Below are 25,794 nucleotides of genomic sequence, written 5' to 3'. Positions count from 1 at the left end.
AGCAGGCGAGAGTTGAAGGTACAATTTTAATACAAAAAACAATGAGGACAGGAGCTACATCACAGGGAGCGAGCTGGGGGGGTCAGAGAGGAACTGTTGCCCCCAGTACCTCCGCCACCCTTCTGGAGAAGCCCCCTGCCCACCCCCCACCTCCCCTCAGAGACCTGAGCCTCCAGCGCTACGATCAGCAAGATCAGTCTTTATTAAAACCCCATCGGGCTGGTTTGATTAGCACAGTGAAAGATTCCCCGACACGCTGATAATAACCCCCATTAGAAAGGCGCCACACTTCCAATAATAAAACATTTTCAGTCTGTTATTGCTTTGTAATTAGAATGTGATCCATAAAAACATGATTTTTAAGACAACAATCAAGATCTAAAAACAAAACAAACAATTTAAAAACAGATGTGGTTAAAAAGATCAGGCTGTCTGTGGGGTGGAGTGACACCATCTGCACCTGACCAGGTTCTGTGGCAGATGTCTCAGCTGCCTGCCTGAACTCTTAATTGCACTGGTTCGTTAGCTTAATTAGGCCCTGATAAGTGATTTTATACGTTTTAAAGAACTGTTACAAAGGAACTGTGATATGTGTAAGTGTGTGTGAGTGTAGTGTAACCTGTGTGTGCGTCGGATCAGTTTCCCGACAGGACCGAGGTGCTGGAGAAGAGGGGTTGGCGCCTTCGGATCTCCTGCTGGAGCTGCTCCTTCAGGGTGGACACCTGCAGAGCAACAGAGACACACCAGTCACTGTCCAGCCTCACAGTCCGACACGCCCCACCGTCCAGGATACACACTGCACTGTACAGAGCACAGCAGGGCGCAGAGTACACTGTGTACAGTACAGAGCACTGCAGTGTGCAGAGTACAGAGCGCTGCAGTGTGCAGTGTGTACAGTACAGAGCGCTGCAGTGTGCAGTGTGTGCAGTACAGAGCGCCGCAGTGTGCAGTGTGTGCAGTACAGAGCGCCGCAGTGTGCAGTGTGTACAGTACAGAGCGCCGCAGTGTGCAGTGTGTGCAGTACAGAGCGCCGCAGTGTGCAGTGTGTGCAGTACAGAGCGCCGCAGTGTGCAGTGTGTGCAGTACAGAGCGCCGCAGTGTGCAGTGTGTGCAGTACAGAGCGCCGCAGTGTGCAGTACAGAGCGCTGCAGTGTGCAGTGTGTACAGTACAGAGCGCTGCAGTGTGCAGTGTGTGCAGTACAGAGCACAGAAGACCTCAGCACAGTGTGGGACACATTCAGGACGCTGGCACACTGCTGTACCTGCTCCTCCAGGCCTCGGACCCTCTGGCGGTGTGCCCTCTCTCTGGCCTCCAGGGTGCGCTCTGCCTCCCTCTGCGCCACCCTCAGCCTCTCTGCCTCGCGCTGGGCCTCCTCCCGCTGCCTCGCTGCCTCCTGGCCGCCGTGGCTCTGCTCCACCTCCGCCAGCTGGGCCTGGGCGTGTGCACACCGGCCAGGAGTGAGAAGGGGCAGAGCAGAACGGTGCTCCAGTTCTCTTAAAATACCGTCGCTTCTTCTAGGTGTCGGCATGAATAGATCTGCTACACTGTGGCTCTACAGCATGTTACCCTAATCTACAGCATCTACTCCCCCAGCCCAGCTACCCCAGTACTACCCCTGGGCCAGATATCCCAGCCCCAGCTGCCCGTGGGGCAGTACAGCCAGCACTCACTCACCAGGCACAGTGCTATCTTCCTCCTTACCCGGCTTAACTCCTCCTTCAGCGCACAGTCAGCCAATAGAAACACAGAATCCCCACTGTCAGCCAATCACAAGAACTGTACGCCCAGAGTAGGTGGAGCCTGAGCTCCAGGTCAGCATGCGGGCGGGGCAGGCAGGCCTTCTGTACTGTCACTCTAAAGCAAGACGACCCCCCCCCCCCACGGCCCCCCACCCTCTCTTTCTGTGTCTGCTGTGTGGGTTGAGAAGCGCTCAGAGGACCTGATGAGAAAAACAGCTTGAGACAACAGACAGAAGCAATGAGTGTCTGGCGCGAGAGACAGGGAGAGAGATCGGTGCAGACTATCCTCACCCACACTGAAGGTAAACACAGGGCCTGACAGCTCCTCCTACCTGTAGCAGGGTGATCTGCCGGTGAGCGTCCTGTAGCTCCAGTTCTGCCGTGGACAGAGAGCGGTCAAGCCTGCCCTTCTCCGCAGAGAGGCGCAGACTCCCCTCCTCCGACTGCATCTTCTGACGCTCCACCTGGGAGAGAGGAGGAGTCTGGGTGAGAGTCTATCTGCTGAGCCCACAGACACTGGCACTGAGCCCACCGAGCCCACAGACACTGGCACTGAGCCCACAGACACTGGCACTGAGCCCACCGAGCCCACAGACACTTGCTCTGAGCCCACAGACACTGGCACTGAGCCCACCGAGCCCACAGACACTGGCACTGAGCCCACCGAGCCCACAGACACTGGCACTGAGCGAGATCTGATTCTAAGGTCGTAATCAATACCAGCTACACTGATCTCCTCCTTCTCAGACCCCAGCCCTTGTCCAGTAACCCCACACCTCGTCCAGTGACCCCAAGCCCTCATCCAGTGACCCCAAGCCCTCGCCCAGTGACCCCGCACCTCGCCCAGTGACCCCAAGCCCTCGTCCAGTGACCCCGCACCTCGTCCAGTGACCCCAAGCCCTCGTCCAGTGACCCTGCCCCTCGTCCAGTGACCCCAAGCCCTTGCCCAGTGACCCCGCACCTCGCCCAGTGACCCCAAGCCCTCGTCCAGTGACCCCAAGCCCTCATCCAGTGACCCTGCCCCTCGCCCAGTGACCCCAAGCCCCCGCCCAGTGACCCTGCACCTTGTCCAGCGTGCTCCTCAGGGCGTTCTTGTCCTTCTCCAGCCGCACAGCCGCCCTCTCCGCCTCCCTCTTCTCGCTCTCCAGCTGGGACAGCGCCCTCTGCAGGCCGCGCACGCGCTCGGCGGCCAGTGCGCGCTCCGACTGGAGGCGTTCCACGCTGCGCTGGGCCTCCTCCAGTGCCTGGACACGCTGGCGCAGAGCCTGGCACGGGACAAGACGAGCAGCTGATGTCACGGGCAGAGAGGTCAGGGGGCGCGGGGACTGGTGAGGCGTCCCGGAACGATTTTGACCAACCCCACCCACAGGAAACCAGGAGCAGAACTGCTTCTTTACACCAAGAGCTGGTGGTGTCTGGAACAAGCAAACTGTGTTATTGAACCCAGCTCCCTGGGATCCTCCGGGAAAATTACTGGATGAGATCCCGGATTTATGAGCTCCAGAACCACCCCTCTCACCCCCTCCTCTCCCACCTCCTGTGCCGACGACAGCTCTGCCTCCAGCTCCCCCCTCCTCAGCTCGCTGTCCGACAGCTCGCTCTGCAGGCCCTGCACGCGCTCAGCGAGGGCCGTCACACTGCGCTTCCCCTCCGCCGCTGCGGCCCGCGCGCTGTCCACGCGCTCCTGTAGGGGGCAACAGGCGCCGTCACGCACAGAGACACAGCGGAAAAGCAGAGCACGGGCGCCGGCGCCGAGTCTGTGTGCCTGTCCGACCTGTAGGAGGCGCCTGTCCTGCTCGCTGGAGGCCAGTGCTTTCTGCAGGGCGGCCAGGCGCTCCTGGGTGGCGCTGTGGGCGGCGGTGGCCTCGGCCAGGCCGGCTGCCAGGCTGGCTGCCCTCTCCTTCAGCGCCGCCTCGCTCTCCTGCGCCTTGGCCAGCGCCAGGTTCAGCCTCTCCACCTCCCTCTGCAGAGCGCCGGCGCGCATCTCGCCCTCCGACACCTGCCGGACAGCGACAGCAGCGTGACACCTCGCCCAGTGAGTCCCGCCCGGTCCAGTCCAGTGTTGGTCCAGCCCAAATCAGATTCAGTGTACCCCAGCCCAGTCTGGTCTGGTCCAGTGTTACTCCAGTCCAGCCCAGCCCGGTCCAGTCCAGTGTTACTCCAGTCCAGTCCAGCCCGGCCCAGTCCAGTCCAGTATAAAGTCCAGCCCAGCCCAGCCCAGTCCGGCCCGGCCCGGCTCACACACCTGCTTCTGCAGCGCCTCCAGCCGGTCCTGGCTGCTCTGAATGTCGCTCTCTCTGTCCCCCAGGCTCAGCCTCAGCCTCTGCAGCTCCCCCTCCAGGCTGCGCCTCGCCAGCTCCAGCTTGGTGCCCCGGGCCTCTGCTGCCTCCAGGGCCTCGCGCAGCCTCCGTCTCTCTGCCTCCAGCCTCGCCTCTCCAGCCTTCAGCTTACTCATCTGCTCCTGGGGACGGAGGACAGAGGCCTTGGCTTTAATCGGAGGATGAGCCCAGAGCCTCCAACTCAGGACTGAGGGCTGACTGAGAGGCTGAGACAGTGACTGAGACAGACAGACAGGGGGACAGGGGGACAGTGGCTGAAGCAGACGGACAGGGGGACATGGGGACAGTGACTGAGACAGACAGACAGACGGACAGGGGGACATGGGGACAGTGACTGAGACAGACAGACAGACGGACAGGGGGACAGTGGCTGAGACCGCAGGAGGGGAGGGCAGTGTCACCTGTGTGAGGCGCCGCTCGGCCTCTGCACTCTGCATGCTCCTCTCCAGCTGGCCCACGCGCTCCGACAGCGCTCTCCTCTCCTTCTCCCCTCGCCGCACGGCCTCCTCCTGCAGCTGCAGCGCCGCCTGAGCCGAGCTCAGCCTCCCGTCTGCCCCCCGCTTCCCTGAAACCGGCACAACGCAGCTTCACCACAGCCCCTCAGAGCGTCTCTCCCTCTCACTCTGGCTCACTCCTCACTGGGAGTGTGTCTCACTCCTCACTACATCTCACCCTCCTCACCGTCTCACTCTCGTCCTCACTGCTTCTCTCACTCTCACTGTGTCTCTCACTCTCACTCCTGACTGCGTCTCTCACTCCTCGCTGTCTCACCCTCCTCGCTCTGGCTCAGTGCTCTCTCCAGCTGTGTCAGGCGGCTCTGCGTCGTGTCTCTCTCTGCCTCCATCTCTCCCAGCTGCCTGGTGACTGAGCTCAGCTGAGTCTGCACCTCGTCCTGCAAAACACAGTCTGTCAGCATGGACTGGAGTCTCTCTGTCCCACTCCCTCACTCTCTCACCCCCCTCACCCCCTCACTCTCACCCTCTCTCTCACCCCCTCACCCTCTCTCTCACCCTCTCACCCCCTCTCTCTCCCCCTCTCCCTCTCTCTCTCCCCCTCACCCCCTCACCCTCTCCCTCTCTCCCTCTCTCCCTCACCCCCTCACCCTACCCCTCACCCCCTCACCCTCTCCCTCTCCCCCTCTCTCCCTCACCCCCTCACCCCCTCACCCTCTCTCCCTCACCCTCTCTCTCTGGACGTCTCTCAGCTCCAGGATGAACTCTCTCAGCCCGCTGCGCACGAGCTCAGGGTCCAGGTCGGGGAGCGGGGTGTCTGCTCGCTCTGGGGAGCCGGGTCTGGAGCCCTGGCTCTTCTCGGGGGTTTCAGTGCGAACCTGCGGGCTCCCCCGAGCCTCATCCCACCCTGGGGTACAGGAGCACACAGGAGGACAGCGCTGACTGAAAAGGCCAGCTAGCGAGACACACTGCAGAGCAGAGCCCAGTCATCATCATCGTCATCATCTTCACCTTCCAGCCGCCGAGTCCTGGTGAGCAGGCCGAGCCAGGCCCACCCGTGTGTCCTGGGTCTGCCCCGGCGGGCCCGAGCCCGATCCACGTCACCGGCTCCCCTCGGTCTCCTCACCCTGCGTTACTGCCTGCTGGTCGATCCCAACCCCCCCTCCCGTCTCTCCCGGGACAGACCACCACCTCAGGGCTGGAGTGCAGACGCACGACCTCGGACCCCAAGCAGGAGAGGAGCCCCACACCCCCCTCGAATGGGCTCGACTTAACGCCCAGAATGCAGACAGAACTCTCACTCCATCACCCCAAACAGCACCCCACACTCCCGCAGCACCCCTCACCTCGCCACGGGGTGTCTGCTTACACCTCGTCCAGATCAACCAGCACAGCACGAGCCCCCAGCAGCCCCAGATGTCTGCAGAGGACAAGGAGCTGGCCTGCTGCTCCAGCCCAGAGGCCTCCTCGCTCCTGTGTCCCAGGCTGCTGGCCGGGCGCCTGTGCAGCTGGAGCCCTCTGGTGGGGAAACCGAGGACTGCAGCGGCGAGTCACTTAACCCTGAAGTTCCCGGATGCGTACCGGACCGAGCTGTACAGTACATCCTCGTCCATTACCCAGCCACCCCCCCGGCCTGCAGAAGAACCCGAGACGTTCTGATTACAGGTGAGTAATATCTGAGTCCGGGCCACGCCGGCTCTGTGGGCCAGAACTCGAACCCACGACCCCCTCAGCTCCGAGCCCAGGGACCACCTGCCCCGCCCGAGGCACCTGCTCACCTTTAGGGGGAGACAGCGATCGGCGAGGCGAGAGGCTGCGCTGCCGGAGCGCCGGGCTCCTCGCTCGGCCACGCCCTCGCCCGCCGATGCCCAGCGTGCGGCTGAGCGCGGAGTGCACGCTGCCCAGGCGGAACTCCAGGTCGCGGCGCTGGGCCTCGGCTCGGGCGAGCTCGGCCTCCAGCCCCGCCAGGCGGCCCTGCGCGGCGCTCAGCTCCAGCCCGCGCTGCGCCAGCTCCTCCTGCGCCCGCTCCGCCCGCAGCGCCAGGTTGCGCGCGTTGTCCTGCAGCTTCTTCTCGCTGCCCCGCGCCTCGTCCAGCCGCGCCGCCAGCTCCTGCTCCGCGCGCCGGCTCTCGGCCTCCAGCTCCGCCACCCGCCGCTGCAGCGCTGCCGCCTGCGGGCCACAGGGGGCGTCAGAGCGACAGTGTCCCCCTGCCCCGGCCCCCCTGCTCCTCTCCCCCTCTGCTCCTCTCTCCTGCTGCTCCCCCTCTGCTCCTCTCCCCTCTGCTCCTCTCCCCCTGCTCCCCCTCTGCTCCTCTCCCCCCTGCTCCTCTCCCCTCTGCTCCTCTCCCCCTGCTCCCCCTCTGCTCCTCTCCCCCCTGCTCCTCTCCCCCTGCTCCCCCTCTGCTCCTCTCCCCCTGCTCCTCTCCCCTGCTGCTCCTCTCCCCTCTCCCCCTGCTCCTCTCCCCTGCTGCTCCTCTCCCCTCTCCCCCCTGCTCCTCTCTCCTGCTGCTCCCCCTCTGCTCCTCTCCCCTCTGCTCCTCTCCCCCCTGCTCCTCTCCCCTCTGCTCCTCTCCCCTCTGCTCCCCCTCTGCTCCTCTCCCCCCTGCTCCTCTCCCCCTGCTCCCCCCTCTGCTCCTCTCCCCTGCTGCTCCTCTCCCCTCTCCCCCTGCTCCTCTCCCCTGCTGCTCCTCTCCCCTCTCCCCCCTGCTCCTCTCTCCTGCTGCTCCCCCTCTGCTCCTCTCTCCTCTCCCCCCTGCTCCTCTCTCCTGCTGCTCCCCCTCTGCTCCTCTCTCCTCTCCCCCCTGCTCCTCTCTCCTGCTGCTCCCCCTCTGCTCCTCTCCCCCTGCTCCTCTCCCCCTCTGCTCCTCTCTCCTCTCCGCCCTGCTCCTCTCTCCTGCTGCTCCCCCTCTGCTCCTCTCTCCTCCTCTCCCCCTGCTCCTCTCTCCTCCTCTCCCCCCTGCTCCTCTCCCCCTCTGCTCCTCTCTCCTCCTCTCCCCCCTGCTCCTCTCCCCCTCTGCTCCTCTCTCCTCTCCCCCCTGCTCCTCTCTCCTGCTGCTCCCCCTCTGCTCCTCTCTCCTCCTCTCCCCCCTGCTCCTCTCTCCAGCTGCTCCCCCTCTGCTCCTCTCCCCCTGCTCCTCTCCCCCCTGCTGCTCCCCCTCTGCTCCTCTCCCCCTCTGCTCCTCTCCCCCCTGCTCCTCTCTCCTGCTGCTCCCCCTCTGCTCCTCTCCCCCCTGCTCCTCTCTCCTGCTGCTCCCCCTCTGCTCCTCTGCCCCCTGCTGCTCTGCCCCCTGCTCCCCCTCTGCTCCTCTCCCCCCTGCTCCTCCTCTCCCCCCTGCTGCTCTACCCCCTGCTCCTCTCCCTCACCTCTTTCTTCATGCTGTTCCTGGCCACCTCGGCCTCGCTGAGCCTCTGTTTGAGGCTGAATGCCTCCCGCCTCGCCTCCTCCTCCCTCTGCTCCTCCAGCGCTGCGCGGCCCTGCAGCTCGGCCACCTCCCTCGCGCGCTGCTCCCTCTCGGCGTCCAGCACCTTGACCTGGGAGCAGGGACAGCTGCAGGGTAGATCGAGGTCTGTACACGACCTGTCCGTCTGCCTCACCTGTCTGTCTGAGTGTCACCTGTCCGTCTGCCTCACCTGTCTGTCTGAGTGTCACCTGTCTGTCTGCCTCACCTGTCTGTCTGAGTGTCACCTGTCCGTCTGCCTCACCTGTCTGTCTGAGTGTCACCTGTCCGTCTGCCTCACTTGTCCGTCTGCCTCACCTTTCTGTCTGAGTGTCACCTGTCTGCATCCTGTCTGAGTCACCTGTCTGTCTGCCTCACCTGTCCATCTGAGTGTCACCTGTCCGTCTGCCTCACCTGTCTGTCTGAGTGTCACCTGTCTGTCTGCCTCACCTGTCTGTCTGAGTGTCACCTGTCCGTCTGCCTCACCTGTCTGTCTGAGTGTCACCTGTCCGTCTGCCTCACTTGTCCGTCTGCCTCACCTTTCTGTCTGAGTGTCACCTGTCTGCATCCTGTCTGAGTCACCTGTCTGTCTGCCTCACCTGTCCATCTGAGTGTCACCTGTCCGTCTGCCTCACCTGTCTGTCTGAGTGTCACCTGTCTGTCTGCCTCACCTGTCTGCGGAGCTCCTGCAGCTCCCTGCGTGCCTCCAGCCGGGACCTCTCCACCTCCCTCAGGCCGGCCCTCAGCTCGCTGGCCTCCCTCTCAGACGCTGCGCGGCTCTCCTCCATCACGGCCAGCTTCTGCTCCTTCTCCTCACACTGCCTCTTCACACTGAGGGACACACCTTCCCCGTGAGCCCTGCCCTCTGGCCACAGGGCCTGTCCTCCTGGGCAGCAGGTCTGTCCGTGTCCAGGCTGTGCATTAGCAGTGTCCAGTGTCTGTGTCTGGTCTGTTTCCATTCTGTGGTCAGTGCTGCGGTCAGTGTTGTGTTCAGTGCTGCAGTCAGTGCAGTGGTCAGTGAATGCAGCGGTCAGTGCTGCAGTCAGTGCAGCGGTCAGTGAATGCTGCGGTCAGTGTTGTGTTCAGTGCTGTGGTCAGTGAATGCAGTGGTCAGTTTTGCGGTCAGTGCTGCGGTCAGTGCTGCGGTCAGTGAATGCAGCGGTCAGTGCAGCGGTCAGTAAATGCAGTGTTCAGTGCTGCGGTCAGTGCAGCGGTCAGTGAATGCAGCGGTCAGTGCAGCGGTCAGTAAATGCAGTGCTCAGTGCTGCGGTCAGTGCAGCGGTCAGTGAATGCAGCGGTCAGTGCAGCGGTCAGTGCTGTGGTCAGTGAATGCAGCGGTCAGTGCTGCGGTCACTCTCCTGACCTGATCCTGTCGCTCTCGGCGGCTCTCAGCGAGTCCCTCAGCTGGGTGTTGGAGGTGCTCAGGGTGTCCCTCTCCTTCGCCAGGTCGGCCAGCGAGCGCCGCAGCTCCGCCCCCTCGCGGCGCAGCCCCTCCCCCTCGTCGCGGGACTCGCGCAGCCGGCGCTCCGCCTCCAGCTGCTCCCGCCGCAGCGCGTCGCGGCCCTGCTCGCTCAGAGACAGCGCCCCCCGCGCCTCCTCCAGCTGCGCGGCAGAGAGCAGCTGACACCCACACTCCTCCTGCTCCTCCCCTCCTCTCCGCCCTCGAACCACAGCTCCTCTCCCCCCTCTTCCTCAACTCCCCCCTCTTCCTCACCTCCCCCCTCCCCTCTCTCCTTCTCCTCCTCTCTCTCACCCCTCCCCTCACTCCTCCTCCTCCTCTCTCTCACCCCTCCCCTCACTCCTCCTCCTCCTCTCTCTCACCCCTCCCCTCTCTCCTTCTCCTCCTCTCTCTCACCCCTCCCCTCACTCCTCCTCCCCCTCTCTCTCACCCCTCCCCTCACTCCTCCTCCTCCTCTCTCTCACCCCTCCCCTCACCCCTCTCCTCCCTCACTTCAGTTCAAGACCTATGAGCTGGAGTCACGGTGTCGGCGCGTCTGTTCACACTCGCATGACTGAGACCCCGTCCTCACCTCCCTGAGCGCCGCCTCCCTCTGCCTCAGCAGCTCCTTGTTGTGCTCCTGCAGGCTGCGCGTCTCCCTCTGGTGCGCGCTCACGGCGTCCCCGAACTGCAGCTGCAGCTCCTGCAGCTCTCCAGAGAGGGCGCTCACCGCGGCCTGAGCAGCACACACACACACAGACACACACAGACGAGGCTCAGGCGGTGCTGGGCCAGCGGGGGCTCTGCGCGGCCCGGCTGGGCCCGGCTGGGCCCGGGTCCTCACCCTCTCCTGCTCCTGGCGGCTCTGCGCCTCCCTCCTCAGCCGCTCCAGCTCCAGGCTCGCGGCGCCGAGCTCGGCCTGCAGGGCGCTGAACCGCTCCGACAGAACCGCCTTCTCCGCCTCCTTCAGGGACAGGGCCTGGGGAGCGGGGGGGTTACCCACTGTAGTGAGCGGCCCGGTGCTGCCGGCGCCCCCCGGCCCCCCGCCCGCCCAGTACCTGCTGCTTGTCGCTCTCGGCCTGCAGGAGGCACTGGTCTCTGTCCTGCTGCACAGCGCTCAGCTCCTCCTGCAGCTCCTCCCTCTCGACCTCCAGCCTCCTCGCCGCCTCCTCCAGCTCCTGCCTCAGCCTCCGCAGCGCCTCGTCTCGCTCCGCCTCCACACCGGCCCGCAGCGCCTCCTGAGGGCAGAGCACCACCGTGAGTGAGCGCCCCCTGCTGGTGCCCCTTCAGACCTGGCTGAGAGCCTGACCCGCCTCTTCGATCGATTTAGAATTGTTTAACTGTGAGCAGTGTGTGATCGTGCCCAGGTGTTCATGCGCAGTGTGTGACCAGGTGTTCATGTGAGCAGTGTGTGATCATGCCCAGGTATTCATGTGCGCAGTGTGTGATCGTGCCCAGGTGTTCATGTGAGCAGTGTGTGACCAGGTGTTCATGTGAGCAGTGCGTGACCGTGCGCAGTGGGTGATCGTGCCCAGGTCACCTTCTCCTTGACCAGCCGCTCGGTGTCCTCCTGGTGGGCGCTGCGGATGCTGCGCAGAGTGACCTGGGCCTCCTCCTCAGCCCTGGCAAGTCTGTGGGTGAGCTGCTCCCGGTCCTGCTCCAGCTGGGCCAGCGCCGCCTCCCCCTCCGCACGCACCCTGCGCCCCTCCGCTGCGGCACAGAGCGCACTGGGAATCACGCTCATGGCTATACTGAGTCTAAGTCACAAGCAAACCTGCTGGACTTTGGGAGGTGGCAGGGAAGTGGAGCACCAGGCAAAGACCCACACGAACATGCAAACTCCACACAGACAGACCCCCCCGTCCAGAATCGAACCCGGAACCCTGACGCTCTCAGGCAGTTGTTCGGACCCTCCCCCTTTCTCACCTTGCAGGTTCTCTCTGGCCACAAGCAGGGCCTGGTTCTCCGTCTCCAGATGTTCCCGGCGGGACTCCAGCTGTGCCAGCTGCTGCTGCACCTCAAACAGGGTGGTCTCCAGGGCCTCGCGCTCCGACCTGCACACACACACGCGCACACGCGCGCGAGCACACAGGCAGCCCCTGGTTAATCAACAAGAACACGACTGATCGCGGGGATGAAGGCCCCAGGCTCTGCGCCCTCGTACCTGAACACGGCCAGCTCCTCGCTCAGCGCCCGGTTCTCTCTCTCGGAGGCGGCCAGCTGCACCGCCAGCCCAGCCCGCTCGCGGGTCAGCTCCTCCCTTCCGCGCGCCGCCTGCTCCAGCACCTCCCCCTGCCGCTGTGCCTCGGCCTGCGCCTGGCTCAGCTCCGTGTCCAGTGCGCTGCTCTGCCGCGACACCTGGGGCGAGGACAGGGGCGTCAGTCCTGCAGGCGGGGCTCCCGGGGCGCGGGGCCCCTCTCTGCCCCCCCTCTGTACCTGGGCCAGTTTCTCCTGTAACTGCCCCCCTCTGTACCTGGGCCAGTTTCTCCTGTAACTGCCCCCGCTCTGCCCTCAGCGCTCGCAGCTCCTCCTCCAGCTCCCCCCGGCTCTGCTCCGCCTCCTGCAGCGACTGGTCCAGTCCCTGCCGGGCGGAGTCGAGGTCCAGCTTCTCCTGCTCCAGTCGCACCAGCTCGTCCCTGATTGACAGCTTCTCCTGCTCCGCCTCCCGCTTCTGAGCCAGTAGGGCGGCCTTCTGCTCCTCCAGCTGGGGAGAGGGAGGGGTCAGTCGACCATGACCCCTCCCCCTCCCTCCCCTGGCTCTGCCCCTCGGCCCCCCTCACCTGGCTGATGATCCGGTTGAGCTCGGTCTTGTCCTGCACCAGGCCTTCGTTAAGGCTGCTCATCTTGGCCAGAGAGTCCCGCAGGGTGCTCTCCTCGGCCCGCAGCCGGGACAGGGACAGGGACAGGTCTCCTCCGCTCGCCTCCGCCTGTGGGGAGAGGGGCAGAGTGGGCAGTGGCCACCAGGCGTGAGAGTCTCAGTGGCGGACAGGGAGGGCACAGAGGGGTGTCCGTACCCTGGACAGCGCCTCCACCAGCTCCAGCTTCTCTGCCTCCAGGACCTGCCTCTCCACTGCCCCCTTCTGGAGGGACTCGCGCACTGCAGCCAGCTCCACGCGCAGGGCCGACGAGCGACACTCGCTCTGCTCCAGCTGCCGCTGCCTGAGTGAGAGACAGCAGCACAGTCCTCTTCAGCATCTTTTCAGACATCTGGACTGACCCCCCCTCACCACGGGAACAGCCCTCCCTCCCCCTCTCTTCTCTCACATCCTCTCCATCTCCGCCTTGGCACGGTCCCTCTCCTGCGCCGCTCCTTCCTTCTCCTCCCTCTCGCAGTCTCTCTCCCTCTGTGCAGCCGCGGCGCTCAGCTGCAGCTTCTCGCAGTCCGTCTGCAGCGTCTGCATCTTCTCCTGCGCAGCCTGCGCAGCCCTCTCCAGACTGGCCTTCTCACTGACACCGCGGCAACCAGAATTAAGAGAGTTTGCATCAGCGACAGTGTGCCAGCGGAGTGGCAGAGACAGCAGAGTGTCGGTCAGAGTGCCACAGTGTGCTGCTGACCTGTCCAGGGTGCCGATGGCCTGGCGCAGCCTGCTAGCCTCTCTCTGGGCGGCATCTTTCCCCCTTGCGGAGTCGTCCCGCTCCGCCTTCAGCTCCTGCACCTGCTGCTCGGCCCCGCGTCTGCCCGCCTCGCTCTCCGACAGTGCCCGGCGCACAAACACCAGCTGCTCCTGGGCAGCCTCGTAGCGCCCACGCAGCTCCTGCGAGAGAGGGGAGAGGCTGGGTGAGGCAGCGGAGCCAGGAGGACCTGCTGCCCGCAGGGAGGCGGAGCCAGAAGGACCTGCTGCCCGCAGGGAGGCGGAGCCAGGAGGACCTGCTGCCCGCAGGGAGGCGGAGCCAGGAGGACCTGCTGCCCGCAGGGAGGCGGAGCCAGGAGGGTGTGGCTGGGTACCTGCATGAGGACCTGTCGGCTGCTGATGGCGGTGCGCAGGGCGCCGAGGCTGGCCTCGGGGGCACCGGGGGGGCCACGGCGAGGTGAGGAGGAGCGCCGGGGGGATGGGGAGCGCAGGAGGGGCCCCAGAGAGGACCCCAAATTTTCCCCCTCCGCCTCAGACGATACGCTAGGGTCTTTGTCTGCCAGCACAGTCTGAAGACAGAAACAGAGCCATCTGTACTATTCTGTGCAGCTGTTTTAGTTGTTATAGGTTGCAGGTTGTGTTGTGTAGGTGGGCTGTTGTGTTAATATGCATGTCTGTGTTATTTGTCATTGAGCAGTTGTGTTACCATGTATTGATGTTGTACTGTTGTGAACCTGTGGATTATACTGATAAAGAGTTACACGTGATGTTGTGCAGTTATGCACTGCTCTGATATTGTGTACCAGTGTGTTGTTGTTGTGCACTGTTCAGTATTGTGTACCTGTGTGTTGTTGTTGTGCACTGTTCAGTATTGTGTACCTGTGTGTTCTTGCAAACTGCTCAGTATTGTGTATCTGTGTGTCGTTGTGCACTGCTCTGATATTGTGTACCTGTGCGATGTCCCTCAGCGTGAACTGCAGAGCCTCAGTCTGTGCTCTCAGAGTCTGCAGCTCCTGCTCTGCACTGCTGCTGTGCTCCTGCAGGGGGCGACACACTCTGTTACTACATAAGTACTTGTATTCCATTCACTGAAGACTCAGGCTGCCAGCGGCCACGACCCTGTCTCACCAGCGCCTCCAGCCTCTGAGTCAGGGAGGCAGCGGCTCGCTCCTTCTCCTCGCTCTGAGCCCGGAGCCTCTCCAGCTCGCCCTGGGCCTCCGCCAGCCTGGGAAGACAGAGACGGGGGGGTCAGGGGGGTCAGGCAGGGCGCGGCAGCAAGCGGGCACGGGGAGGCACTGACCTGGCGCTGAGCTCCGCCCTCTCTGCGTCGCACCGGGCCTGCAGCTGCAGCATGTCCCGCACCCTGTCCCGCAGCTGCCCCTCCAGCTGCGCCAGCTGCGCGGCCTGCCGCTCCTGCACCAGGGCCGAGCTGCCCTCGCTGGCTCGCACGCTGGCGCCCAGGCTGACGCACGACGACAGCGCACCGCGCGACACCCGCGCCAGCTCGTTCCGCATCTCCGAGAGGTCTCTGCGACAGCGAGAGGGCAGGAGAGAGGGAAAGTCTTGTGACCGGCACAGAGTGACTCAGATTACAACACACAGAGCGACAGTGTGACACAGGAGCTCCCACTGCACAGCAGTCTGATCCGCTCCAGGTGTGACAGTGCTGTCAGACTCCCAGTGCGCAGCAGCCTGATCCACTCCAGGTGTGACAGTGCTGTCAGACTCCCAGTGTGCAGCAGTCTGATCCACTCCAGGGTTTACAGTGCTGTCTGTCAGACTCCCAGTGCGCAGCAGCCTGATCCACTCCAGGTGTGACACTGCTGTTAGACTCCCACTGCACAGCAGCCTGATCCACTCCAGGTGTGACAGTGCTGTTAGACTCCCAGTGTGCAGCAGCCTGATCCACTCCAGGTGTGACAGTGCTGTCAGACTCCCAGTGTGCAGCAGCCTGATCCACTCCAGGTGTGACAGTGCTGTCAGACTCCCAGTGTGCAGCAGTCTGATCCGCTCCAGGTGTGACAGTGCTGTCAGACTCCCAGTGTGCAGCAGTCTGATCCACTCCAGGCTTTGCCAGCAGTGGGTTTTTTCTATTGAAGTCAACACCAGGTCAGTCAGACCAGCAGGCACTGAAGATTTCAAGCTAGTTATCTCCTTTAGAATGGTAAAAACTGGAGTCAAAATAAATCTTATGGTTAAAAAAGCAGGTAGAGTGGATCAGAGCAATTGCCATTCCCACAACACAAAGGTGCAGCCCCTGCTCTCACCTCTCGGTGGCGCTCTTGAGCTCACAGACGTGTCGGCGGAAGCCCACAACTTGACGCCACAGAGACAGGAGGCGGCTGTGCTCACTGCTGAAGTAACTGTGGAAGGACTGGAGAAAGAGTATAGAAGAACAGCATTTAACAACACGAGACAACATGTGATCGCCAGGCACCGCCAGGCTGGAAGACTGAACTGCATCTGTGAAGCCCAACCTCCTCCTCTCTCCTCCAATCAGATTCTCTCTGCTCCAGCTCCTCCCGGGCTTTTGTCCAATCAGCAGTCAGCTTGCGGATGTCCTCACTCAGTGCCTGATTGGCTACATTGGCCTGATCCAACTGGTCCCGGAGCATCGAGTTGACCTGGGCCAGACTGGCACTCCTGCAGACACACACAGACCGACATGCTGACCCGGGCCAGACTGGCACTCCTGCAGACACACACACAGACCGACACGCTGACCCGGGCCAGACTATAACTCCTGCAGACACACACACAGACCGACACGCTGACCCGGGCCAGACTGGCACTCCTGCAGACACACACACAGACCGACACGCTGACCCGGGCCAGACTATAACTCCTGCAGACACACACACAGACCGACACGCTGACCCGGGCCAGACTATAACTCCTGCAGACACACACACAGACCGACACGCTGACCCGGGCCAGACTGGCACTCCTGCAGACACACACACAGACCGACACGCTGACCCGGGCCAGACTATAACTCCTGCAGACACACACACAGACCGACACGCTGACCCGGGCCAGACTGGCACTCCTGCAGACACACACACAGACCGACACGCTGACCCGGGCCAGACTGGCACTCCTGCAGACACACACACAGACCGACACGCTGACCCGGGCCAGACTGGCACTCCTGCAGACACACACATAGACCGACACGCTGACCCGGGCCAGACTGGCACTCCTGCAGACACACACACAGACCGACACGCTGACGCTAGAGGTACAGTTCACTAATTACAGGCAGTAACATCATTTCCCCTGGCCCCTCCCCCTCCTGTGTCTGTGTACAACCCCCCCACCTTTGCTGCTCCTCTTCCAATCGGATGAGGGCATTCTCCAGGTCGTTGCTTGGCTCCTCCTCCTCGGGGCGGAGCCTGCCGCTAGAGATCTCGAGCCCCTCCTGGAGGAACAGGGAGCGAGAGGGAGTGGGAGTGGGGGAGGCAGACAGAAGCGGAGAGGGTGGTAGTGATTGATCTGTGAGAGAGAGACCCTTGTTTTAAGATTAACGCTGAAACTTCAGCTTAAGCCAAGTGCACAGCATCAGCATGAGGAACGTCTACATTCCAGCCTAGGAAAGCGAGACGTCATGGCACAACTGACCACCAGGGGGCAGAGTACCAGCGACTCCACCCATCCCTCAGCTGTGTGATACAGCTCAGGTAGCCGGAGCCCCTCTTGCTCTGTCTGCTGTGGGCTTGTTTCAGTCACTGGGGTGATGTGTGGCACAGCTGAACCAGGAGCTACAAGTGACACTGCAGTGCACGCAGCTCAGTCGTCACCCCATCCTGCTCTCCTGACACTGCCTTCACACCTGATCACCAGCGACAGGTCTGCACTGCTAATGTGGGCAGGATGAAAGAACTGATCCAAGTCACCACAGTCACCAACGAGTTTGTCTTCTATTACTTATAAGATCATAGAAACAACTGCTAAAACTAAAGCGGAGGATCACCTGCACGGGAATCAGAATAGTCAGTCTCTCCCTCTCGCCCTCCCTCTACACATACAGGGCTCCCAGGAAGAGGTGCAAGGGTTGGCGTCCCCTGGTGCCCAGACTCAGCATTGCAAGCCCCCCTGTGTGGACGCTGCCCTCACTCACGGTCAGTCTGTGCTGCTCCAGCTCGGAGGATTTTTCCAGCAGGCTCTGCTCCAGCTCTCCACACTTCTTCTTATACTGCAGCACCTGAGGACGACAGACAGCGCCAGAGCTTCACCACTGCGCTCAGCCAGAGCAGCAGAACAGAACAGAGCTGATCCAGCGCCGGCTCGTCTGGGTCACCTTGGCCTGCAGCTTCTGCACCAGCTGCGCCTGCCTCTGCTGCCCCTCCTGGTAGGCGGTCAGCTTGCGCTTGTAAGCGGCCTGCTCCTCCTCCAGCCTCCTGCGCAGCTCCGTGTTCTGCTGCGCCAGGCTGCGCGACTCCAGCGAATCGCGCTCCCTCTCGCCCGTCTCCACGCGCAGGGCCTGCTCCAGCTGCGCAGAGCAGAGAGAGGATGCAGTGGGTCAGGCACAGCCTCAGCCAGCAATCACACAGGGACAGAGCAGGAGAGAGTGAGGACGAGAGGGGGCAGAGGAAGAGGAGGAGATGGACTGGACTTCAGCAAGTCTCTGCTAGGACCTGCTCATCTTGCTGCCTGTGGATAGGCTGCAGCCTCAGAGGCGAGAACACCCAGAGCTCACAGATTCAGGTTCTGCACAGAGGGAGGCAGGAGGTTACTGTCATGACTGCTAGGAACAAATGCGGCTCGGTTATTCCACTGAGAGTCTGGGTTTGAGCCAAGTGCTCCTGACAGAACCGCCTCCATCACCCTTAGCCTCAGTGCTTCAGGGCTCCAGGGGCTGATGGGATAGCTTACCGCATGCCCCCGCGACCCTGGCTCCTCCCCCTCAGTGCCAGCCTGCCAGCTGATCGCCTGATCCAGCTTCAGGAAAAACAGATCAGAACGAGAGAAGCTCTGAGAGAGAGAGGGAGCAAGAGCACTGTCTTCTGAGCCACAAACACAAACACACAGACCAGACACAGGACACACCTGCATCACTGAGCGACCTCTGCCTGCAGACACACTGTGCTGTAATTCCAGTACTGTAATATGCTTTCTGCAGTAATACTGTGCTGTGATACTGTACTGTAATATGCTTTCTGCAGTCACGCTGTCCTGTACACAGTAAAGTTATTGCAGTAAGACAGGAAGATTCTCAGACACCATAGCACTGCGCGGATGCACTCCCCTGATCTTCGAGAAGACAGAAGGTGAGGAGTTTGTCGTTTGCCTCAGTCACAGGGCTATGACACAGAGAGCCCCCCGGCGCCCCCTGCTGGTGCACATTGATACCCACGTCAGCATTGGTCACTGCGGCCAGGCCTCGGGCACGCAGACAAGCCTCCAGCTGCAACACAGCGACACGCGCGGTCAATCTCTCACTCCCGCCTCTCACACACAGCCCTCTCCTGACCCGTGCCCAGGGGAGCAAACAGTTAAAGCATGCTGGGTAGTGAGTCAAGGCACAGCGGCAGCGTGGAGGTGGAGCGAGATGGAGATGGTTTCCACGACGACCCTTTGGCTGGGCCCTCCCCCTCCCCGCTGTTTTCTAATGCTCTGTAAACACAGCCCCGTTTCCATGGAAACCCTGCAGGACCCCAGGCCTAGCTGGCCATTTTACTTGCCCGCTCCACCCTCTGCCTGACGAACTGCCCCGACTCGCTCTGCTCCTGCTCCTCTGGGGGTCCTGCCCCCTGCTCGGCCATGGCGCCCTTTCCCTCTCAATCCCGATCACCGTTGCTTTCTCACAGTCGCTTCTTTTCTGTTCTTTAATCTTTCTCCTGTAATCTCGCTGTATCACTTGCTGTCTGTCTTTATTTCTCTGTTGGTCTGTCCCCCCTCATCTGCACAGGTTGTGCTTTTACTCCAGATGTGTTTTCTCACTCCCTCTCTCTGTCTCCTTCTTCCTGTTTCTCCCTGTAAGACTCTCTCCCTCCCTCCCTCCCTCTCAGTCTGTCTCCCTCTGTTTCTCCCTCTCTGTCTCACCATCCTTGAGAGCTCTTGTGTGATCAACACACTACTCTCCCCTGCAGAGACACCCTGTTTTCCTCTTCTCACACTGCTTGTGCTGACTTGCTTTTTTAAACTTCTATGTTATTTAACTTGCTGTTGCTGCTGCTATTCTGTGTTCATGTTTTGGTGATTCCTTAACGTCTTTGTATCGGAGAGCACGTGCAAATAAGCATTTCACTGCACTTGTGCATGTGACAAATAAACTGAACTGTCTGTCCCTCTCTGGCCACAGTGCAGCTCTGTTTCTTTCTCCCTGAGGGCCTCTCCGGACAACCGCAGTGACCAGTCTTGATGGACAGCTTGTGGTCACTGAGCCTGTACTTTAGAAAGACGTTCCTCTCTCCCTGGACAGACACCGCTCTGCTGCTGTGGTATTTGAATGATAACCAGACCCTCCAGACCGAGAAGGGAGCTGATTGCATTGCCACTGTATTTGGTAAAAGACGAGCTGGCCTTGCTTTTTGTAGTAATACTGCTCACACACCCTATTAACCCCACTGCCACCCAACACTAGGAGCTGGAGCCCCAGCTCTGAGACTCTCAATGATGTCCCCCCAGACCTCCTCTATTCATGAAAATGTTTAACATCACCAAGAGTAACTAATGCCATAGCAACCAGCCACTTCATTCATTCCAATCACAGTCGCCATGGAGACGGAACACAGCCATAACACAGCCTGCTGCCGGAGACAGGAGTGTTCCCCGAGCACACGAACTCCCAGCAGAGAAGACGACTAAAACACCAATCAGAGAGCTGGCAAGAAACCTCTCTGCGTTCAATTGGTATTTCTGCACCGTCCAAAGCACAGAAGTTAGGTTTGCAGGAAACTGCAAGTAACCACAGTGACAAGAAATTCCAGGAATGGCAGCTTCTTGTAGCTGCTAAGACAGCTCCCCAGCACACAGACAAGTCCACACAGGCCCGGACACCGAGGCTGGAGAGGGGCAGGGGCCTGCTGTCCGAGAGAGCGCCTCTCCACGCACCACTGCCTCACTCCAGCAAGAGGAGACAGGACCTGCTCTCTGGCCATCACTCAGGAGAGACACAGGACCTCTTGTCAGCAGCCATATCACCCTGCAGCTCACAACTGGCAGCCCACTGAAGCTCAGCAGCTGTGAGCCTGGTCAGTACCTAAACTAGGGTTACTGCTGGAAGAGGTGTTAGTGGGGCCAGCAGGGGGCGCTCACCCTGTGGTCCATGTGGGTCCTAATGCCCCAGTATAGTGACGGGGACACTATACTGTAAACAGGCGCCGTCCTTCGGATGAGACATAAAACCGAGGTCCTGACTCTCTGTGGTCATTAAAAATCCCAGGGCGTCTCTCAAGAAGAGTAGGGGTGTCACCCAAGTTTTCTCTGGCCTTTACCAATCATGGCCTCCTAATAATCCCCATCTCTGAACTGGCTTCATCACTCTGCTCTCCTCCCCACTGGGAGCTGGAGTGTGGGGAGCGGACAGGTGCATCATCCAGGTGGGGCTGCACACTGGTGGTGGTGGAGGGGATCCCCATTACCTGTAAAGTGCTTTGAGTGCAGTGTCCAGAAGAGCGCTATACCCTGTAAGTGTACGGAATTATTATTCTTGCTCTCTGGCGATCACTCTGGGAGAATCAGAGTGCACACCACAGCTGGCGAGAGAGGTGGAGGCAGAGCAGAGACATGAGGAAGGCCAGAGGGGAAGAAGCAGGGGAGAAGCATCTGAGAACTACAGAACATGTTCACTTTTTTAGTTCATTTCCTTCTCATTTTAGGAAAATATTTATGCTAGTAATTTAATCTCTCGCCGCCCTGTTCAGGGCTTGAAGGCTATGGTGTATACAATTGTTACTTTTATTGCAAACTGTTGGCATGCTGGTGATGCCAGCATCACACCTGAACCCCACTGATTCTCAGGGCAACGAACCCGGTTCTGACTGGGCCCGGTGGATAGGGGATCCCGCTCGGGCCTGCTGACGGGCCTGTGGGGGCACTGGGAGACTCACCCGCTCACTGATGGCGCTGTACTTGATGGCCAACTCATCGCGCTCCGCACGGCTGTGAGCCAGCAGGTCCTCGACTCTGGCGAGCTCGGTCTGCAAGAGCCGGTTCTCGTCCTGGAGAGAGAGCACGGAGGACATGGCGCTCGGCCCTGGCAGGGGGACAGGGAAGGGAGAGGCCGGTCTTAACGGATCTCCTTCTGCAGGAAACGTCCAGTATGTGTCTGTGTGAGGAGAGGGAGTGCTACTCACTGGGCTCGCTCAGGTTTTTAGTCACAATCTCTCTGATACGTGCAGGCAGGCGGGTGGGTGGGGAGTCTTGGGCTTCACCACGCACTGTCAAATACTTCTCGTCTCCAGAAGACAGGACGCTCTCCTCCAGTCTCTGAGTGAGAGAGACATACTGACCAACTGGACACCACAGTACATTGACACTGCACTGAGAGAGAGAGGGGTTAATACACACACACACACTGACTGGACACTCCAGTACATTAACACCGCACTGAGAGAGAGAGGGGTTAATACAGACACACTGACTGGACACTCCAGTACATGAACACTGCACTGAGAGAGAGAGAGGGGTTAATACAGACACACTGACTGGACACTCCAGTACATTAACACTGCACTGAGAGAGAGGGGTTAATACAGACACACTGACTGGGCACTCCAGTACATTAACCCTGCAGTGAGAGAAACTGCTAGAAACAGGAGGGTTAATAAATTGGTTTTTAACACAACAAAAGTAAACAGAGAACAGACAGACTCCCAGCACTCCTGCTGCTGTAGCTTCTCACCGACTCTCTGGCATAAGTGACACACAGGCCAGCTCCCTGCTGCCAGATGGGCACATAGAGACACCAGCTGCCACCTCTGAGTGCTGCCAGGCCCCACAGTTCACCTGGGCACACTGATCCACACATACAGTAACCCACACTAACACTAAGCCACACCTACACACACACAGACGCACACCAACCCACACTGACCCATACAGTACACTGACCCACACACACAGAACAGTAACCCACACGCTGACACACAAAACAACCCACACTGACAGACTGACACACTAACCCATACGAACGCACTGACCCACTCAGGCTGTGTCTATTATGCTCAGGCCACCTGCACTGGCACCGCCAGAGACCCGACCCATCCGAGCGGAACCGGGGCAGCCTCTCGCCTCGGGCTCTGTAACCTCCTAACCCGCACGCGGATCAGAAACAGCAGCGGACACGCACGACGGAACCGCCACAGTTCGGCACGGTCCGGCACCCGGCCGGTTCGCTCGTGTGTTAGAGCCGTGAACGAGCCCGATGACTGCAGAGCGGACCTTTCCTGTACTTCCACCTGTTCCAGAGAATCTCAGACACTAACTGGCTGCAGCATAAACAACAAGGAGACTCGCAGACGGACGGAACACGGACCTGTATAACCGCCTCCAGTTTGGGCTCGCCGGCTGGGTTCTGGCCGCAGCTCATTGGACCCCCGGTTCTGACACGTCCGGTCGTTCGGAGGGGACAGTGAGTCTCCACCGGTGATGACCTGCTCAGAGCCGCGATCGGCCTGACCCGGGACAGGCCAGGACGGACAGACCAGGGAGAGATGAGCGCCCTGTGCCGCACGAGTCCTGTCTGCACCGCCGGACACGGCTCGGACCCGTCCCTCTCTCCTCAGTCTCAGTCCTCTGGGATTCCCGGCTCTCGGGCTCGGACCCGTCCCTCTCTCCTCAGTCTCAATCCTCTGGGATTCACGGCTCTCTGCTGCCGCGTCCGCGAGCGAGATTGAGGACACGCGGGATTAGCGCAGTTTAAATCCTCTGCCCTGCCCCCGGACCCCCGCTATGAGCGCGCGAGGGCGGAACCTCGCACCGCCCCCCCCCCAGCACGGGACGGAATTCGGTTTCGGGGGGGCAGGGGGGTGACATTCCTGCCTCTCGTCATAAATCGTTAGGAAGGACGTGATACGCGCGGCGGCAGCTGAGACAGGATCCGCAGTTTGCTGGGTGAGAGTGGGAGTGGGTATCACGCGCGAGTGTCACAGCCCCGCCATGGAAACACCCCAGGCGAACGCGAGAGAAGAGGTTTCAGGTCTTCTGACAGGAGTACAGTCCCCTATATACAGTACAGTACACACTACAGTCCCCTATATACAATACAACACCATATACCACAGTCCCTACATACAGTACAGTATAATAATAATAATAATAATAATAATAATAATAATTGCTTACACTTATATAGCACTTTTCTGGACACTCCACTCAAAGCGCTTTACAGGTAATGGGGATCCCCTCCACCACCCCCAGTGTGCAGCCCCACCTGGATGATGCGACGGCAGCCATAGTGCGCCAGAACGCTCCCAGAACACCAGCTATCAGTGGGGAGGAGAGCAGAGTAATGAAGCCAATTCATAGAGGGGGATTGTTAGGAGGCCATGATTGGTTAAGGCCAATGGGGAAATTTGACCAGGACACCGGGGCTACACCCCTACTCTTTTCGAGAGACGCCCTGGGATTTTTAATGACCACAGAGAGTCAGGACCTCGGTTTTATGTCTCATCCGAAGGACGGCGCCTGTTTACAGTATAGTGTCCCCGTCACTATACTGGGGCATTAGGACCCACATGGACCGCAGGGTGAGCGCCCCCTGCTGGCCCCACTAACACCTCTTCCAGCAGCAACCTTAGTTTTTCCCAGGAGTCTCCCATCCAGGTACTGACCAGGCTCACACCTGCTGAGCTCCAGTGGACTGCCAGTTGTGAGTTGCAGGGTGATATGGCTGCTATAACACCTCAGTCCCCTCCCTAAAGTCCAGTCCAGAACAGTCCAGCAGACGTCAGGACAAGAAGCTGCAGTCTGTGACACTCTCAGCACCCTGTCAACTACTGGACCCCAGAACCGCCACACACAGCAGCCCGCAGGGCAGCACAGGAACCCGCCCAGCCCGGCCCCTCAGCCCGCCGCAGACAGGCCTGTGCGTGGGTGAAGCAGTTAGTACCTGGGCACCGTGCTGGGCTCCATGGGCAGCAGGAGCAGGCTCCTCCCACACACTCCATCACCACGGCAACCCTGAGGTTCTGTTGCCGCGGTTACTGTGCTTAAAGGAGCTGTGAGGGGTGAGGGTGCTAACCCCACAGCACTGGTCCACACAGGAGATACCAATACCCCAGCACCAAGCCTCTGCACCAAGAGCACAGACCAGTACCCCGGACCTTAAACACACCCGGGCGCACAAGCCAGCATTGGAATCGGTTTCGCAGCCCCAGCCGGATGTGATGGTTTGCTGCCCTCTGGCGGTACCGTGATGGCACTGCCGCGCACTCCCGAGCAGCCGAGCAGCCGCACCTGTGACGGCGACCCCCGGGCACAGCGAGACGCGCACACGCGTGGATGGCACACGGAGAGACTGTCTCTCGCGTCGCTACCAAGGCTCCCGGGAGCTAAAGGCCTGCCCTCGACTGCGGGAGCGCAGTTATGTCACCGCGGTGCGGCGAGCAGGGCGTTCAGACTCAGGTCCTGGGTTAGCCAGGCGCTGTGTGAATCAGACGGACCGACACAGAGCCAGAGCACCCGGATCAGGGACGCAGGAGGGCCGTCTAGCCCGGCTGATTGAGCCCAGGGTCGGGTCCTGGCGCTATGGGCAAGAAATCGGGGGATCGGCTCGGCAGCCTGTTCCACACTCCCACAACCCTTTGTGCAAGGACGCGGCTCTTGCACTCTGTTCTAAATGCACTTCCCGGTAGTTTCCACGAATGTCCTGTGGTCGGTCTTGGTTCTGAAGAAGCCCAGTTGGATTTTGGATGCTCGTGTCCGCCGGCAGGTCGGTGAGAAGCCGGGAGGGGGCGCTCGCTTTCAGACAGCGTTAGGCGAGAGAAAGGAGCGAGATGGATCGCTTGAGCTGCTGTGGATCGAGGCCACGGAGAAATAAAAACTCGCTACTGCTGCTGCAACGCGGCCCCACGCACGCACAGCCCGCGCGTGTGCCGGCAGCAGGGCGTCGCGAGTCCCAGGCCGCGCAGGCAGCGGCTCTCTCGTCTCCCCGCCGCCGGGCGAGAGCAGCGTTTCCTCCCGCCGCAGCGACAGCCGGCAGCGCCGGGCAGCTGCTGTCTCCCTGCCGCCGGTGCCCGGAGCGGCGTGACGACGGGCTGTGCGCGGTCTTACCTGGCGGAACGGGCGTCACCGGCGCGCCCGGACTGGGATCGTCTCGGCTGCGGCCGGAGCTGCTTTGCCGGCGCCGACAGAGATGGGAAACGGGGCGGAGGGGCGGTTACTGCCCGAGCGCTCTGGCGGGGCAGCGGGTGGGAGGGGCCGGGGGCTCGGCCTGGTCCTGCCCGGAGAGGAGTCGCTCTGTCCGGCTGCATGTGGCGCAGCTCCCCCGGGGAAGGGGAGGGAGGTGGGGCGACACTCCCGCTTGGACCGGGAGTGTATTCGCCCCCGGAGCCGGGGGAAGAGGGAGGGGTGCCCGGGACCGGCCAGCTTGGACATTCATGGGACATTCCTGCCGGTGACCCCTCGCTGCCCCTTCCTCCTGCATGGCCCCGCGAGACCCCAGGGACGCCTCGCGCTCGGTAGCACTGGGCTCGTGTCTGTAATCGCCATGGCAACTGCGAGCCGCCGGGACCGGTGAGCGGGGTCCGAGCCTTACCTCTTGCGGAGGACCTGCTCTCTGTGCACCGGCGTGTCTCTGTGCACACAGCGCTCTGCAGGGAGCGGGAGGAGAGCGCGAAGGTTTTGGAGCCGCACCGTTATCTAAAAGGTG

The 25,794-nt window shown here is 61.3% G+C and overlaps 1 protein-coding gene across 3 annotated transcripts; it reads right to left on the bottom strand.

Annotated features, from left to right (window-relative positions):
* Window positions 1-7: 7 nt before the first annotated feature.
* Window positions 8-25,776, bottom strand: LOC102685484 (rootletin). Of its 3 annotated transcripts, none has more exons than XM_069184080.1 (38): window positions 25,197-25,776; window positions 21,278-21,410; window positions 21,032-21,177; window positions 17,853-17,918; window positions 17,278-17,469; window positions 17,098-17,181; window positions 16,298-16,398; window positions 15,455-15,620; window positions 15,245-15,351; window positions 14,278-14,505; window positions 14,106-14,202; window positions 13,928-14,014; window positions 13,352-13,546; window positions 12,961-13,160; window positions 12,670-12,852; window positions 12,420-12,564; window positions 12,186-12,332; window positions 11,879-12,109; window positions 11,570-11,763; window positions 11,332-11,459; window positions 10,946-11,115; window positions 10,464-10,643; window positions 10,250-10,384; window positions 9,998-10,141; window positions 9,331-9,569; window positions 8,639-8,798; window positions 7,894-8,061; window positions 6,310-6,700; window positions 5,260-5,438; window positions 4,851-4,971; window positions 4,481-4,644; window positions 3,986-4,201; window positions 3,515-3,739; window positions 3,275-3,424; window positions 2,805-3,005; window positions 2,073-2,204; window positions 1,263-1,433; window positions 8-722 (listed from the first exon to the last, which is right to left on the bottom strand). In XM_069184080.1, the coding sequence occupies exons 3-38, from the start codon at window positions 21,164-21,166 to the stop codon at window positions 636-638; spliced, it is 5,919 nt and encodes a 1,972-aa protein (XP_069040181.1). In that variant the 5' UTR covers window positions 21,167-21,177; window positions 21,278-21,410; window positions 25,197-25,776; the 3' UTR covers window positions 8-635. The 3 variants fall into 3 exon arrangements, with proteins under 3 accessions (XP_069040181.1, XP_069040179.1, XP_069040180.1); XM_069184078.1 differs by lacking the exon at window positions 25,197-25,776 and adding an exon at window positions 22,459-23,215; XM_069184079.1 differs by lacking the exons at window positions 17,853-17,918; window positions 25,197-25,776 and adding an exon at window positions 22,459-23,215.
* Window positions 25,777-25,794: the final 18 nt, after the last annotated feature.

This window comes from Lepisosteus oculatus, chromosome 25 (assembly GCF_040954835.1).
Source record: "Lepisosteus oculatus isolate fLepOcu1 chromosome 25, fLepOcu1.hap2, whole genome shotgun sequence".
NCBI classification, from domain to species: domain Eukaryota; kingdom Metazoa; phylum Chordata; class Actinopteri; order Semionotiformes; family Lepisosteidae; genus Lepisosteus; species Lepisosteus oculatus.
This window is presented reverse-complemented; position numbering and strand designations above follow the sequence as displayed.

Bases quoted from the DNA above. Each gene is read 5' to 3' on its own strand.
- LOC102685484 (XM_069184078.1), bottom strand. From the start codon at position 22,512: ATGAGCTGCGGCCAGAACCCAGCCGGCGAGCCCAAACTGGAGGCGGTT. The intron at 17,470-17,852 runs GTAAGCTATCCC...TGCTCTGCGCAG, and splicing joins CAGGGTCGCGGGGGCATGCG to CTGGAGCAGGCCCTGCGCGT. The intron at 10,385-10,463 runs GTACTGGGCGGG...CCCGCTCCCCAG, and splicing joins CCGAGAGCGACAAGCAGCAG to GCCCTGTCCCTGAAGGAGGC.